At 41.7% G+C, this 17,145-nt stretch overlaps 1 protein-coding gene across 3 annotated transcripts in view; it reads left to right on the top strand.

Moving 5' to 3' along the window:
- Positions 1-474: 474 nt before the first annotated feature.
- LOC146404955 (uncharacterized) overlaps positions 475-17,145 on the top strand; it is a 57,224-nt gene continuing 40,553 nt past the window's right edge. For 2 of the 3 annotated variants that reach the window (XR_014842610.1, XR_014842609.1), the window contains exons 1-3: positions 475-1,786; positions 2,406-2,552; positions 5,277-5,420. Coding sequence is in view for 1 of the 3 variants with exons in the window: in XM_085020136.1 (XP_084876262.1) it covers positions 1,769-1,786; positions 2,406-2,552 (165 nt within the window). In the remaining 2 variants the exon portion in view is untranslated. The remainder of the gene's footprint in view (positions 1,787-2,405; positions 2,553-5,276; positions 5,421-17,145) is intronic. The other variant, XM_085020136.1, reaches the window with a different exon arrangement.

The following is a 17,145-nucleotide window of genomic DNA, read 5'->3' on the forward strand; positions in this document are numbered from 1 at the left end:
GAGTTTACAGTAAAAAGTATTATATATTTTATTATTAAATTGTGTGTTATATACTTTATATGAACAAAATTATATATATGTATCTCTCTATATAGATATGTATGTATATCTATCTATCCACCTATCTGTATATTTAGAGAGAGAGCCAGGTGTTAAGCATTTGTGATCATACCAGTGTCCAAATTTCCAATTTTTATGAGCCAATCTATGTGCATAAACCTTGCCTTTTTTATATTCTCTGGCGATTTGGAGAATCCATAATCTTTCAGAGAAGAGAAGATTGCAAGACAAAATGCACTGAAGTGATTGTGGTTTCCTGGCTAATATTTTCTGAACTAATGCGGTTACACTGAATTACTCTCTGAGAATAACTAGTGAGACTGACCAGGCCTGGGTAATTCCACATGGAAAGCAAGCAACCCTGAATCATGGGGTGCGTTCATGTGTAAAGTAATTATCGACCTTGTAATTTTCACTACACCCTGAGCATGCCTAGAGGAAGGTTCTAGATTTTTGCATTCTGTTTATAATCAGAAATCAGTTGTTGCTTCAAAAAAAACCTATAACAAGAACCTTGGCAAGATATATAATTAAAGGAGCACAGTGATTCTTGATTTATACTCATGTCATGAGATTTTTTTTTTTTTTTTTTTTTTGGCTGCTTTACTTCCAAATGTGAAAAGATGTGTGTTTCTATGGATTTCAGCTGTCATTGAAAAATGTAAACCCTGTGCCCATACATGCAGAGTCAAGGGGAGAGAGCGCTCTCAGGACTTCAGCAGGAAGCGAACAGGCTGTGCAGCTCCTGGAGGCAAAGAATTCTTAAGACATCAAAGGAAAGGGAGAAAATAGAACCTTGGGGGTGTCTGCCATTGGAGCCTTACTTGGCAACGGACCTCCGCTGATCACTGGGCTTACCACTAGTCCTCTAAGTCACCTTTAGCATCCTCCATTACGAAATGTAACAGACGCTTTTCCTGGAGCTGAAGTCTGCGTGCCAAAGTGGGAATGGGCTTAGCAACACAACGTCTAGAGATCTTTTGGTTTGGCTGGTGGTTGTTTATTGTTCTCCTGCACTTTCTAGAACTCTGAGATCTAGTTTAACAACTTCCAATGTTACGCTACCTCTTATTACACACACGATTTGGAGAGTCATGTATTCTCTTTGAGATGTAGTCTTTTCAATACTAGAACAGAAATGAAAAACTATCCCTCAAGGGTTTTGTCAGAGTGGCCGGCCAGGGCTCATCACAAAGTAGATTCTTAAAAGAATGTCCTGTCTTCCTTTCTTCCTTCTTTTTTGCCTCCTTGCTTTCTTGTTCACCCCCCTTCCTTCTTTCCCAAGTTCTTTGCTATATAAATTATTATGACTGTACTAATCACGCCAAGCTTTTTCAGGTCAAGTTTCATTGTGTTCCCATAAGCAAGATGTGCCTGAATTGTTAATGGACCCCTGGGAAGAACATCTCACGGTGGGACCCTGGCCAGCAGGGAAGCAAGGGGCAGAGAGCCAGGGCAGCCTCCTGGTGCCCCACCCTCCACAGGGGTGATGGGCTAGGAGGACTGAAAATCCAAATCCAGCTACAAAGCCATGGTGGAAGAAGCGACCGTGGCCAGGATGAACATGGTGTCCCACAGAATGCAGCAAACAGGACCGAGAACATCAGACATGCCTCACCTGTACTAACCCTGAAGAAGTAACGAGACGTGGACCAGACCTGCTCCCTGTCCTCAAGGAGCTCACTGTTTAGAGAAGACAGACACAGAGATGATTCCAACACACAAGGTGAGGAGCCGTGACCCAGAGCTGGCGTTTGGACTGGGCAGGTCAAACATGACCATGGAGGACAACAAAGGGCCTTCCGGTGTGGGGACTGTGAGTTTAGGAGCAAGTGATACCCCCAAACCCAGACATGAAATCAGGCCAAAGGTCACCTCATAGCTCCAGATCTGGCACATTTAATGAAAAAGTGTTGAACCAAGTAAGAGCAAGCATAATAGTAGAAGCAGCAGTGATCATATTCACAGCCAGTTTTCAAATAGGACCTGCCTTCTTGCAGCAAGCACTGTTCTGGGAAAGTTAGGGTCAGCACCCCCCATCCTTAAGGCAAATTTACACGGTACCTGTGGTTTCTAGTTGGCAGAGATGGAGAAACGAAGACAAGTGCAACGTAGCATCATTCACCCAGCTCGTTAGTGGCAAAACTAAACAGCACCACCACGTGTGCCTGGCTTCAGAGCCCTGCTCTCTTTCTCTCCTCTGAGGCAGTTCTGGGTATTTTTGTTTCTAGATCTACAGAGACCAGGGAAGCGTATGGGGTGAGAGACCAGTTCAATAGAGAGACAAAGAGAAAAAACAGAGGCACAGGAATGAAGTTGGTGTTGAAATGTGTTTGCTTTTCCAGGTTAAATGTGGAAATTCAGAGTTTGGAACTGGAGCACAAGTTTCAGGACATTCCCCAGCCAGGTTGATGCTGTGTCTGCTGGGCATAAAAGTTGGATTCATGAAGTCCTGCCACACTACTCCTGTGACTCCCACCCGACCCCAAGAGGTGAGTGTTGTCCAGATAGTTTCTGCCTTGTCATAAAAGGGATGCAGGGCAGTGAGTGAGGCTGAGCCTTCCAAAAATGCCCACATTAATCCCTGGGAAAGTCATAGCAGGCTGCTGGGTGTTAATATCCAAGGACCTTCTCGAAGACTTACTGGCTTGGCTTGAGTAGCTGAGAGTACCCTGTGCACTTATTTTTAGCCTTTAATGTTTTCAGATGAGCACAGCTCCAAAATAGAAAGGCTGACCCATTTCAGTGACATTTTCCCAAGGATGTCACAACTTTGTGATTTCAGCCCAGATCGAGTCCCACCAGTGTTCCTGAATTAAAGAAAACTGTCCTTTGGAGAGATCAGTGCAGAAGCAGTGGGGGGACTTGGTTAAATAAAACATCATTCACAAAGTCAGACTTTCTACTTGATGAGCCTTCTCACCTTTCAAGTATCAAAATCTGCTGAAAGCCAGTGTAGTTATGTGCTTTGATTCTTCAAAGCCACACATTCAGTCCGGGAGAGAGGTCAAGTGCAGGATGAAGGAGGAAGCCTCAGAGAAGCCAGAAGCATGCTAAGACCATGTCACATATCCTCAGCATTTTGGTTTTAACAAAGGAGCGAGAACTCTGAGGTGTCATTTCCCCAAGCCCGCTGGGCAGATAAGTGACGGAGCCATGCTTTCTCACTAGGTGTAGCATGGACAGGTATTTGGCAAGATCTGAAGTCCAGAGTTTCTCAGTCAACAAACTATGCAGTTTTATTTAGCTTCCTTTCTTTTTTCCCCTGCAATAGAAAAATAGAGTGTAAATATGTGAGTCTTCTCCTTATTATCTCCAGAGAAAGTATGAAGTATAAACACCTCTCCCTAAAGGCAAACAACAATGGCAAAAGAAACCTCAAAACAGGTCTTGAGTTTGCTAATGTTACTGAAACCATCTTGGGTCCACTCACCTGCACGCAGTAAAGCCAACCTACTGGCAGAAGATCGGGAGGTAGGAAGGTACAACATTTATTACAGGCGCCAAATAAGGAGTTCAGGGCAGCTAGTGCTCAAAACACCCAAATTCCCCAGTAGGTTTCAGCTGGGCATTTTGTTTGTTTGTTTGTTTTCTATGCTTTACTTTTTTATTACAGTTGATTGGCAGTGTAGTGTCAATTTCTGCTGTGCAGCATAGGGACACAGTCACACATACAAAAGCAGGTGTATATATAGATATATATCCATATATACCTTCTTTTTTTCATACCATCTTCCATCATTTTCACCCCGAGACTGGACATAGTTCCCTGTGCTCTATGGTAGGTCCCCACTGCTTATCCATTCCAGTGCAATAGTTTGCATCTAACAACCCCAAACTCCTCGTCCATCCCACTTCCTCCCCCCTCCCCGTGGCAATCCCAAGTCTGTTCTCCCTGTCTGTGATCTGTTTCTTTTTAGAGACATATAATGCCATGCTTTACACTGGTTTTTGTTTGTTTGTTTGTCTTTTTAGGGCCGCACCTGCGGCATATGGAAGTTCCCAGGCTAGGGGTCTAATTGGAGCTGTAGCCGCCAGCCTATGCCAGAGCCACAGCAATGTGAGATCCAAGCCATGTCTGCGACCTACACCACAGCTCACGATCCTTAATTCACTGAGTGAGGCCAGGGATCGAACCCGAAACCTCATGGTTCCTAGTCGGATTCATCAACCACTGAGCCACAACGGGAACTCCTGTGCTATATTTTAGATTCCACATATTTTTAAAGGCTAGGTGAGGAAGAGGCATCTTAGGGTATGCGATCAGCTTGGGCACAGTTTTCTGATTGATGGATGGTGAGGTAACAGGCTGTGTCTCAAGGGTTGACATTATCAGTCCTCGAGCTCCAGTAGGTCTGGGGGCTATGTGCTCATAGTCATAAGGTAGTTAATTCCTTCCATTTGGTGGGGGTTTTAGCATCTGCAAAACAACTCAGGAAATGTGCACCAGTTACTATTTTCTAGGTACTTCAGAGAAGAGCTAATGCAGAGGATATGGGAAAGGGGTCTGTCCCAGGAAGTCCCTGTAGGAACCTGCTCAGTTACACTAGTGGTTCTGATTCTACCTTTGGTCAAGGCTCTGTGAATTGTTTCACCAGTGGGTACCATGTCCCTGACAGGTGGCCAGTGGATGTGTAGATGGATTCCTCTTGTTTGCCATGTGTTTCCTAGACAAGGGACCTTTCCCGACCTTCCTTGTTTGTTTGGGGATACACTGACTAGGATTAATCCTGCTTATCCTGATGTTCTCAATGAGAACATCCTGCTCCAGCACACATACACACTCACTCAGGACTCCTTCAGCCACCCCAGCCCCAACTATTTGAATTTCTCTCTCCCTTGGTGGAACTAGCTGCTTGATTCCTAGCGCTTCACGAGGTGGCAAAAGAAACATAGATTTGCCTCAAACTTGCAAGAACTTGTTCTGTGAGTCACTCAGTCCCTTACTCTAAGCCACTCTTGGGAGCCCACCAGACTCAGGGGCACAATAGCCCACCTAACCTTGCACACCTGGACTAGAAGATTTTCTCATGCGGGGCTGCTCTTGCCCAGAGTCAGACATTCTCCATGGGAGATTATTCTTCGTGATTCATTCAACTCATCGCTGGGTCATGTTCCCAGACTCACCAGACAAATGTTAAATATCAAACCTGTGGGCGAATCACTCCAAAGACCTGACTCCCCTACACTGTAAACATGTTTTATTCGAGCTACAGGGCCAGTTATGCATGGCGGCTAATCCCTAGAAGAATCTTGAGCCAGCGTTCCTGTTCCCGTTTTACAGCCAATCCGCTGCCTTAGAGGGGAAGGCCTTTTCCCAAGGTGGTGTCATGAAAGAGGAGTGGAGCTGAGATCGCAAGGTGGGTTTTGCCTTTTCTTTTCCTGGTACGTCCAGATATTGTCCCAGCACTGGAACACAGCTGAGTTCCTTCTCTGTGCACTGACCTCATTTCTGGTGCTGCCACGGAACGCGAGCTGAGCGAGCCAGGCGGAAACATCCGCCAGGGATCGCAGTGGCAGCATTATGGGTTTTTTTTGTTTTTTGTTTTTTTTTGTTTTTCCTCTAAAACAAGGCTCTGACGGAGACAATAGATGTAGAAGTGGTGAATGTACATAGGAAGTCATTTTCTGGCTCCGACAAATAAAATAAGAGGAAATGGAGCTGTTCAAAAGTGTGACTTCAGGACCTGCTGTTGGTCATTGAACTTGTTTTCACTTCCTCCTGTAGTTTTCACGTCACATGGGCATTCACTGTCATATTGCTGTAGTCAACACTGGGCAACTAAAAATCACATGGGCCAGTGTAGGGAGGAGAAAGAATCTGTGAATATTATATCTGCTGGACTGGTGACTTGGGAGAAATAATCAAATCCCTCCCCACAAGATAGAAGATGTTAACCATGTCTTTCAAGAAATGTACTGCTCTGACCCTCTGTAAGCATAGGGTTTATCAGCCTCTCGCCACACTGGGGGATGTCATGAGGTCATAAATGCTCTTTAAAAGTCGTCTAAAAGATCTTCAACCTTGACCCGGGTCTGAGTCTTTAGGCTGTTCCCTCGCTCTGTGTGCTTGGGCCAGGTGTAGACCTCTCTGTGCCTCAGCTGCCTGGATTAAAGCTTTTAGCAACTAGAGTGGGCTTCCAGAATCATCTGATCCAAGTTTCTTATTTTAGATGAGAAGAAACTGAAGCTCTGTGAGATGAGAGCTTCTCAAAGCTAGCACAGCTGCCTGGCCAATGTAAAAGCTGTGCCAGAGGCCAAACTTCTGCCCCCTACTCCACCCTTTGCTACTACACCCTGCCACCCTGCCATGACTCCATTCATTCTTCTGGGTCAACAGAGCAAAATTTATCCAACCCTTTCTAACAGCAACCTGAGCCGTGATGATCTGAAATCTATTTTTTCACATTCTTGAAATTAAAGAAGGCCTGGGTGTGCCTCATATTTTCTTTTTTGTACACGATGCTAAGCCAATATATAAGGGAGGTTCTTTTGGTTACAAGCCCCGGAAAAGGGCTCTGGATATAATGGAAAAATAAAAAATCCTGGGGTGATTATGGAGGTGAATAGAGATCAGAAGAAAGAGATTCCAAATCATATCTCATGAGAGGCATGAATCATTTTGGCTTAAGAGAACGCAGAGACAAAACGCTGTGACTATTGCCTTCCAATCACTGTCCCCAGGAGAAGATTGTAAGAAAGACTTAACCTGAGTCAGTATACACCTGGATCAATAAGGTGTAGACACAGGACAGGGACAGAGCTCAGAGCAGGCTCCCGGAAGGTTTGAAGTGAGCTGCACACCACTTCATCTGTCTCAGCTCCACAGGCTCTCAACACTGGTGCTGACCCCATGTCTGGGAAGTCCTTCTGGGGTCAGTCACTCTCCATACACCTTCTGTGTAAACATCAATGAGAAATTTGGATCCTCAGGTTCCAGGAGTTGAGGGACACTGAAGAAAAATAATGCCCTTCTGTGCATCTTGAATCAACCCTCCCGTGGGAATCTGGGGAGACCTGGGAATCTTAATTTGTCTGCTGCCCTGGAAAGTGAAGCAGAAACTAGAGGAACAAGTGACCCAGAGAAGACAGACACCAAATCATAACTTCAGACAGATTCCAAGAAACCTGAAAGGCCACCTAAGCCAGGAACACCTTCAGGGTTTGATTCTCTTTAGAAATGGCCCCCCTGAGAAGCCATTAGCAGGTAGATGTTTCAAAGGTAGTAAGGTCACTACCTTTAAAATGCCCCATGCCGTAGCAGCTCAGCTATTAATAATGGAAAGTGGCTCTTGTAATCTAAACTGAACTTGTTTTCACTTAACATTCATTCACTGATCCTAATCCTCTCTCTCTCTTTTTTTAATTAAAATATAGTTGATTTACAATGTTGTGCTAGTTTCTGCTATACAGCAAAGTGACTCAGACATATGCATATATATAAATATGCATTAATGTGTGTGTGTATATATATATATATATATATATACATACATTCCTTTTTGTGTATTATCTTCCATCATGATCTGTCACAAGAGTTTGGGTATAGTTCCCTGTGCTATAGAGTAGAACCTCCCTGCCTATCCTTCTAAATATAATCGTCTGCATCTACTAACTCCAAACTTGCAGTCTAATTTACTCCCTCTCCCTTGGCAACTACAAGTCACTTCTCAATGTCTGTGAGTCTGTTTCTGTTTTGTAAATAGGCTTATTTGTGCCATATTTTAGATTTTAACATATGTGATGTCATGTGGTATTTGTCTTTCTCCTTCTGATTTACCTCGCTGTGATAATCTCTAGTTGCATCCATATTGCTACAAATGGCATGATTTCATTCTTTTTATGGCTGAGTAGTATTCCGTTATATATAGGTACCACATCTTAATGCATTCATCTGTTGATGGACATTTAGGTTGTTTCCATGTCTTAGCTATTGTGAATAGTGCTGCAATGAATATAGGGGTGCATGTATTTTTCTGAATGAAAGCTTTGTCCAGATGTATGCCCAGGAGTGGGATTGCTGGATCCTATGGTAGTTCTATATTTAGTTTTCTGAGGAACCTCCATACTGTTTTCCATAGTGGTTGTACCAATTTACATTCCTACCAACAGTATAGGAGGGTTCCCTTTTCTCCACACCCTCTCAAGCATTTGTTATTTGTAGACATATTAATGATGGCCATTCTGACCAATGTGAGGTGAGAAACTCCACTGTAGTTTTTATTTGCATTTCTCTAATACTTAGTGATGTTGAGCATTTTTGCATGTGCCTACTGGCCATTCTAATCCTCTTGAATCGCATAGGACATCTAATCTTCTTTCCAGAAGACCCTCTTCCCCTGGTACTGCCAAGGATAGGGATGTGCATGGCTGGTGTCATCAATATGCAAACAGTCTAAGTCCCCTTAGTTCTCATTTTTCCATCACTTAAAAGAGTAAGTGCTCTTAGATAAAATAATTCCATATTATTCATCTAGTCCCAAAAGACTGTTTCATCCCTCATTCCATTCTATCAACTTTGAAGTTACCAAACATTGTAAATTAAACAATTCCAAGGAAAGTTGCACAATAGTATGTGAGATAGAAGAAAAAGAGGATTAAAGCCCTCACAGTTATAAGCAAGATTCCAATCACCCACTTCACTCCATAGTCCTGTCTTAAAAGAAGTTCTGGGTATTGCCAGCCTAATACGGAGCTCTTACAGCCAGCATCACAAGCATCTCCTCAACTTTGCTTATTCAGTAGAGGGACTTGGCAATGATTAGGCATTTCCTTTTAGATGTAACTTAATGAAGACATGCTCCCCCCCAAATACAAATAAAAATTACAAAAGACAAGCAGATTTTTAAAAAAACCTATAAAGTTTCTATTTTCCAGAAATCATGATTTTCCCCAATTTTAAATGAATAATAGTGCTTAACCACTATAAATTACTCAATTTGCTGCTAATACAAATCTTAATAATATAAAAGATGCCTGAATAAAACTATCTTAAAATTGAAAGCATGTTATCTTAGTAGAGAAAAGCAACCTTTTACTTGATTATTTGTTCTGTTTGTAAGCATCTTTAATTTCCTCTGAATAATACTGAATAGACAAATCATCCAGAAATCATTTTCCTGAAACACTGACAATTGCAGTATTTTTTAGATTTAAGCAAAAACTCCCGTTTCCAATTTCTTGCTTTGCTATGTGCTTTATCTGCTTTCTCCTTCTTTCTAAATTCTCTGAGGTATTCAGCAGTCCTCTGCCCATCCCTAATCTGCCTATTTTCAGGAGTGAGGATTCTAGCCTGAAGTGTCTCAAAAAATAGATGCTGAGGGAGCTCCCACCATGTCTCAGCAGGTTAAGGACCTGGCATAGATTCTGTAATGACACAGGTTCAATCCCTGGCCTCGCTCAGTGGGTTAAGGATTTGGCATTGCTGCAAGCTGTGGTGTCGTTCACAGATCTGGCTCAGAGGTGTCGTTGCTGTGGGTGTGGCATAGGTGTCAGCTGCAGTTCCAATTCGACCCCTAGCTTGGGAACTTCCATATGCTGCCGGTGTGGTCATAAAAAGAAAACCAAGCAAACAAACAAACAAATGAAGCAGATGCTGAAATCTCAGCAATTTTTGATGGTTGATAACTTCTCTCTGGGCATTTTTTTTTTTTTGGTTACCTAGAGATCCTGGGTATGGTAAGAATAAGGTCCTTCAAAGCTTTTTAGGATGCCTTTCACAGAATGTATATATTTAACAACGGTCCTTTAACAAACTTACGCAACGGTTAGTAACAGGCTTGTAACATCGTCCCACAGAGGTGAGAAACGGCTGGGTATCACTCCTTCTGCTCTTTTCACTCCTGCACACATCTGTCATTTCTGTTTCTTGAGAACCCATCCAGGGAATAAAACCAAGTCTAGGTCCATATGTTGCTGAAGAATAATCTCATATTCTTCAACAAGAGCTCTGTTGAGATGTTAGATGGGATGTCCGTTATAGAAATCGCAAGAATCATAACATAAAATTAATTTTCACACCTTTATTTACAGTATGGATTTCAATATAAATTCGATGCACAGCTGCGTTATCCATTATTTTCCAAAAAATGAATATATCTTAGAATTTCTTGATTTTAAGATCTTTTTTTAAAAAGTCAAGAAAGATGAAATTCCTCTCTGCTCACAGGCTCTTTGATGAGCTGCTTTATAGTTCAAGCTAATGACCTATCTTGTGTTTCTGCAGTAAAACAGTCACTGATTAAAAAAGGTAAGAATGATTTCTTTGATTTGTAAATTAGTAACTATCATTTAAAGAAGATGTGGCCTGACAGATTTACGCATATGGAAAGTGTTCCTTGTTCCCAAAGTGACAGGACAGGACGAGAGATATTCTGGCGATCTGTGGGTAATCGATTTCTAAAATAATACCACAAAGACTACATCATGATGAAATAATGCACTGAGCCCATGAATGAAAACACATGTTATATTTAATGTTTTTTCAAATGCACATGGAACATTTACTACACTGGCCCCACAGACCTTCCACAGCCTCTGCTAAAGGGTTGGTGTAAATAATAAGAGATTGTCTTGTTTCCGTTGGATCAATATAAATAAAATTAACCACATTATTTTTTTGCATTGAAATTACTCAGGTCCCATTATCTGTTTTCAGGTTACCAGTCATATTGTGACTATTTTAAATTATGCTCAGAGTCTGTTATGGGAAAAAAACAACAACAACATAAAATCAACAAGACTAAATAAAAATCCTTGGTTTATGTGGTAAGGAGCGTGTGTGTGTGAGTGTGTGTATGTGTGTTTCTCATATGTATAAGAAACCTGGTTGCAACATCTGCTCAGCATTTAATGTCAGTTATAGTTCATAAAATATGAGAGATTCTGTAGCCCGAAAACCTCCAATCTCCATATTCTATCTTCCTTGGACAGAAATATCAGCTTGTAATTATCTCCATTCCCTCTGCTCCTTGTGGGAAGGAAGCTGTGAAAACCACCAGGTGGGAGGGTGTCAAGGGGATCGCAGCTGCTCTCTCACCAGGTCTTTCCAGGAAAACCAGCAGAGACCATGTGGTAGAAACCGGGCCCACAGACCATTTCCCAGAGAAGAAAGGCCGTCGGAGCTCAGCCTACCTGGAAAATGAGGCCGTTCCAAAGGGGTCGTCATGCTTTCCTAGGAAAACTCATTTCTTCACCATCTGCCTCCTGCCTGCTCCTCAATCCCATCTCCCATCCTCCTCCCCACACCGTAATCTACACTCTGACCAGGCCCCCAGGACCCTGTGCATATGGTGTTCTGCCAGCTGGAAGGGCTCCTTCCACTCTCCAGCCCCGAGTGAGTTCCTACTTATTCTTCAGAGCTTCGTCTAGGTACCACCTCTTGTGGAAAGCTCTTCCTCACCCTTAAACAGAGTCCCACGACCTCTTTACTTCTGTGGCAAGAATTAGAGTAAGCAGGGGTGAAAAGACTCTAAGAGAGTTCTTAGGTCCAGTTTTTAATGACTGCCAACCTTCTAGCATGGTGTGAGGACTGGCATTTAGGTTTAAATGTGCCAGGCATCTACCTCTGTCCTGCTACGAGAAAGTCCTTTTTCTGAAAGACCGGAGTTGTATGCCTCCTTCTTCACTTCCATCAAATGGGTGGTAAAAGCTTACTCACAGTAGCAAGCCTCCCTAGCTGTTCACAGGGTCATCAAACCACAGGCATAGCCTCAGAGTTAGACACTTGTTTCAGGCTGTCCTAATGGACCTGTCCCTTGTGCCTGATTTATCTGTCCAGTCTGTACCCAACTTTTCTCCATGATCTATTTACACATTTGCAGCTACATACCTGAAGTGACAAATCATCAACAGCAAAGACTACTCCCTGTTCCAATTCAGTCACACTAAACAAATGTTCACTTTGTGCAGTTGTGCAGTCGACACACCAGTGAGCAAGACTCTGCCGTATTGTGGATATCCTTCAAAGCATGGTCCCTTAGCCAGCCCAACTGACATCGCTTGGTAGAAATGCAGGTTCTCAGGCCTCACCTCAGACCTGCTGGATCGGAATCTACATTTTTACAGGATCCTCAGATGCTTCTTAGGCCCAGTGAAGGGAAGGCAGTGTGAGTCATCAAGTTCATGAACAGCTGTCTAGGGGCCAGAGCAGTCCCTGGTGGGTCAGGGCAGTTCTTTTTGAGCCCACTTCTTGCCTTGTGAGTAGTGGTCATAAACGCTTGCCCTGCCTTCTCCAGACCTAACTCCATTTATTCTGACTGCCGATGTCAGATGTCTCTATGGCTCCCTTGGCCTCTCTGCTGACACCCAGCTGATCTGTAGCAGGCAGATAGGTGAGGCATATTAGCAGCTGAATATCTTCACACCAGTTGGCTTGTAGGAACGTAATAAAGCGAGCACAATGATGGGAGCCCAGTCTCCAATCAGAGTGCTGGTACAATCAGTTGGCAGGATGGATTCAGGCTGGTTGGCAGATAACATTCTCGCTGGCACCAACAACAAATAACAGGCATCCTTTCCTAACGCCTCAGGAAACTGAGGTCCTCTGAGTTCCTTTGGACAGTTCTTGTGTGTTCTCTCTCTCTCCATCTTTCTCTCCTCCTCTTTCTTTCTCCCCCCTCTCCTGTTTCCCTCACTATCTGTAGCCTGATCATTACCTTAAAACGTATGGCGCATTGGTCTGCAGCACATGGTGACTTTGGCCTCACAAAATGGCCCCATTTCCCTTGCTACGTAGTTCTGCACAGTCCAGCATCTTGCAAGCAAACCCCCTTTCCTCCGTTCCCCATCTCAGTCTCCGTGTCTTCAATTTAAAATGTGTTCCAAGTAAATAACCGTCTGTTTTCTTCAATGCTCTTTCCCATTTGGGATGAGAAACCCTTTTAATCTCAGTGTGACTCCTTCACTTGGGGAGGTGGCAAGCACCATTGATGTCGTGTGGAACGCATGCTGTTGAAAGGAGGCCCGTTGGGATTAAGGAACGTGTTTCCTGTGGTCACCGCGAGGGGTTTTTTGGAAGTATCATGGATCACAAAGAAGAATGGAAATGATGTAAAGCCTGGACTCTCGAGGTGGCGACAAGTCCTCCAGGATAGCTGCAGCAGGCAGACAAGGAGAGTCCAGATGGTACCCAGGCCAGCATCATTCTTGTGGGCTGGTGGTTAGAAAAGACATCCCACAGGAAGGGATTGGGAATCATAATACTTTAATGACTTATTAGGAGTTTATATATAAATCTGCCTGGGCTGTGGCAAAAATAGCGGTCAGATAAATCAATTTTTTATGGAAAATGTAACTGAAACAGATGATTCCCTTCCTGGAGATTGAATTTCTCCCAATTAAGATGGTTATTTCCATGGTGGGGTGTGGGGAGTCTTTCTTTCTAGATTAATGAGTAAAATAAAATATTATGAACAGGAAGGAGCCTACTCCAGGGGAAAAAATAATTAGACGTAAACAGAGTTAACATAACCTAAAAGCGATGTCCAGAGTTTTCTTCCACAATTTCGAGGCAGGATCTTTTGCACTTAACTTGCCCACCCCTGTGGCCATTCCGTCCTCTATTTGCTTTCCAAGAGCAGAATCTTGCCTCTTCCACCTCCTCCTTTCTCTCTCATGAATAATTTCCTCCTCACAAGAAAACCATGCCAAAAAGCCTTCATTATTTCCATTACATTGCTTCTTCATGTTCTATTGTAGTTTTTATTTCACCCTGGGGACTGGAACACCCAATTCCTGAACTGCTTTGTGTTTTTTCGTGAGTGAGTTAGCACATGTTCTTTTAGAAGAAGTTAAATTTCCCCTTTTAAATCAATCAGCTAACCTTGGCTAGCTCATTAATCCTCACAAACTCCAGATGCATTTTACCTGGAATCTGATTATGTACAGAGATACTGGGCTTTACCCACTGGGAAAAGATGAGAACATTTCATCAGAAACAGGGAGATTTTGACGTAACGTTTCAGAATTTGAACTCTGTTTTAGACAGAGCCTGGTTCAAATCCTGGATTCAGTGTCTCACCATAGGAATTTGGTAAACTGCTCAATAGCTTTAAATCTCAGGACCATCGTCTGAATATGTAAAGAAGAATAGAACCCTAAAGAAGAATAGACCATCATCTGATATGTAAAGAAGAATACAAGACTGTTGTAAAGATTAAATGAGATAATTTTCCTGTATAATGGATTTGCATGGATTGGAACTAGAAAACATTTGATAAATGTGAGTGTTAACATCAGAAGAGGGTTGCCAGGTGATAGGTGACTTACAATAAGATCCTATGCACCAGCTTTTAAACCAAGTAGATTAGATTTTCTGTGTCCTTTGGTAGGTAGCTTAGAACCCAGGCTTTTAACTTACAGAAAAGATACACAGTTGTCCTTTGGTATCCACAGAGGATAGGCTCCAAAACCCCTATGGATACCAAAATCCATGAATGCTCAAGTCCCTTATATAAAATGGAATGGGATTTGCGTATACCCTACACACAGCCTCAGTCATTTCTAGATTACTTCATGATAACTAGCACAATGGAAAGGCTAGGTAAATAGAGCACAGCAAATTCAGGTTTTATTGTTTGGAATTTTATGAGATTTTTAAAAAAAAATTTTTGGTCCATGGTTGGTCGAATTGGCAGATGCAGAACCCATGGATCTGGAGGACTGACTGCAATGAGAAATACGTCATTTTTTAAGTTTGAGAGATGCACCTGTAGGCTTGCCCGTATATTGAGTGTTTATATTATAATCGCATTGTATTTTGTGGCATGTACTCATGAGTCATTCAGCAGAGAATAGGACATAATCTAAAAAGTATATTCAAAATAAAGATATGAGGTTAATAATTGTGGACCTTGGGCCCTATTAACATTGGAGGAGAAAATAGTTAAGGTTGTAGAAATACTCCATGCAGAAATGCATGCCATAGTTTCTTGTACTGTGATTAGAGGGTGATCAGAATTTGACATCAGCGTTCCTAATGGCCAAAGACAAAAGAGAAATAGGGTACAGTACGGGATCTGAAGTGTCCATAAGGTAAAAATAGAGCAAATATACAGAAGAAAATTTGTTAGTTCATTTTTCTTCCTAACAAGAAAGGCAAACGACTTTTCCCCTCCTTTTGCTTGTTTTATTTTGCTCTTCTTTTGAGTCTTGCTGCTGGGTCAGCACAATGTTACGTGATACTCTTGGAATTCAATTGGTCCCTAAAGGTGAAGGGTATCACAGAGTCTCCCCAGCAGAAGTAAATTATCCTCAGAACGGAGAAGAGCTTCATTTTCCAGCTGGCGGGCAGCTGGTGTGCATGCTGGACTTTTGATGAATGGAGTCATTACATTATCTGTCTCCTGTATTCTAGACCACCCAGCACCTTCTTGGCGTTGTCTGTGGATGAGAATAATGGTCCCTTTGTTAGGCTCGCCAAAGTCGTGCTCCTGCAATGTGACCCACTGAAGAACTCTTTCTGGGCTGAGCAATTTCCTTTCTGAGAGTATGGCTTTTTTTTTTTTTTTTTTTTTTTGAGTATGGGAGTGCTGTCTGGAGACTAGAAAAGTAAAAAGTTTAGATCCCCTACACACCTACCCCAGTTCTACCACCACCACCATCGTCATCATCATTGGTATTGAAACCGCTTATTGAGAACATTCTCTAAATTACATCTATTGTCTCAGTTAATTTGAACAAGTCTAAAAGGTCTAATTTGTAATTTATACATGAGATAGCTGAGAACCATAGGCAAAATAATCTTAGCAAGAACACAGTAAAAAAGTTGCAGAGTAGGAGTTTCTGTTTCCATTCTAAAGTCTGTATCTTCCCTAGTAAATATATCATAATAATTCCATAAAATAATAATGCTATAAGGAGCTCAGAAATTAGGAATCTCAAATCTGTTTACTCATGTGTTTAACAAATAGTTATTGTGTACCTACAATGGACCAAATACTAATGTTGGCAATAGAGTGAGCAAGACATAAAAAGTCCTGTCTTTTGGAATTTATATTCCAAAAGTGGAGTCAGACTATAAATAATTCCTTTGGTTTAAGGTCAGTTAAATTACGTTCCTTTTATTTCCTCTTATAGTTCAGGGTTTTCTGCAACAGAGTCTCAGAACAGTGTTTTGAATCAGTGTTTTGGCAATAAATGTACTGGGAAATTTATTCCATGCCAATGCTATCTTGGAAAGATTATTAATAAAGTTGCTAACTTTGAATGATTCTTTAATAAATATATTCACATGTCCTATTTTTCCCAAAATAGAACTAATGTCTTTTCTAGGAGTATCTCACTAAACATTCCAGAACCACGGAAACTGGTGAAAATGAGGCCATTACATATTCTTTGTTAAGTTCATCACAATTGAGAAAAGTTGTTCAGGTAACTTTAATATATAAATCCATGGGAAAGAAAGTAAAATCTTTCATTAAGTAGATTAGAATACTCCCATGCTGAGCAGTAGTAAACTGGTAATGATAAATGACTTAGGTCTGTCAAAGAGACAGATTCCTTTGATTTTCTGGAAACAAGAAATAGCAATTTGTGAGTTTATTGCACTGCTGCAGAGAACGTGATATTTTTCTTTGGAATTTTGGTTTCTTGATATTTCCTGGTCTATTTTGTGTGCCATTTTGGGGTAGATAATAATTTGTAATTTAGACCTTGTTTATATAGTTATAGATTTTTTTTATCCAATCAATGTTTCTCTATTGCAAAATGACTCAACTCCTTACAAATGTTTAAATGGGTTAAGGACCAAAATATGGTTCCTACATGAAATATGTAGACACTATGATATTTTTTTCTAATATTTAAACCTCCACACATTTGCTCTTCAGTTTACACTGGTCTAAACTTTGGATGTTGTTGCTTGAAGACTTTTTTGTAATTTTTGTCCAATTACTAGTTGCTCATCCCTATTTTTCTCTTTGCCTAAAAGTTAATCATGATTCCTTCCTTAACGAGTTGAATTCATTTACAGAGTACAGAACTGCAAAGCACTTGTGAAATAATCTTATGTAGACTACTTCAGGATTTATAAGTTTTCTTTTATTCTGGTCTAAGCTTTTATAATTGTCTTTTGCAGATCTAATT

This window comes from Sus scrofa, chromosome 3, assembly GCF_054392235.1.
Source record: "Sus scrofa isolate SSC_HxYL_T2T_F1_AM1 chromosome 3, Sscrofa_HxYL_maternal_Yorkshire_Landrace_v2.0, whole genome shotgun sequence".
In the NCBI taxonomy this organism is placed as follows: Eukaryota; Metazoa; Chordata; class Mammalia; order Artiodactyla; family Suidae; genus Sus; species Sus scrofa.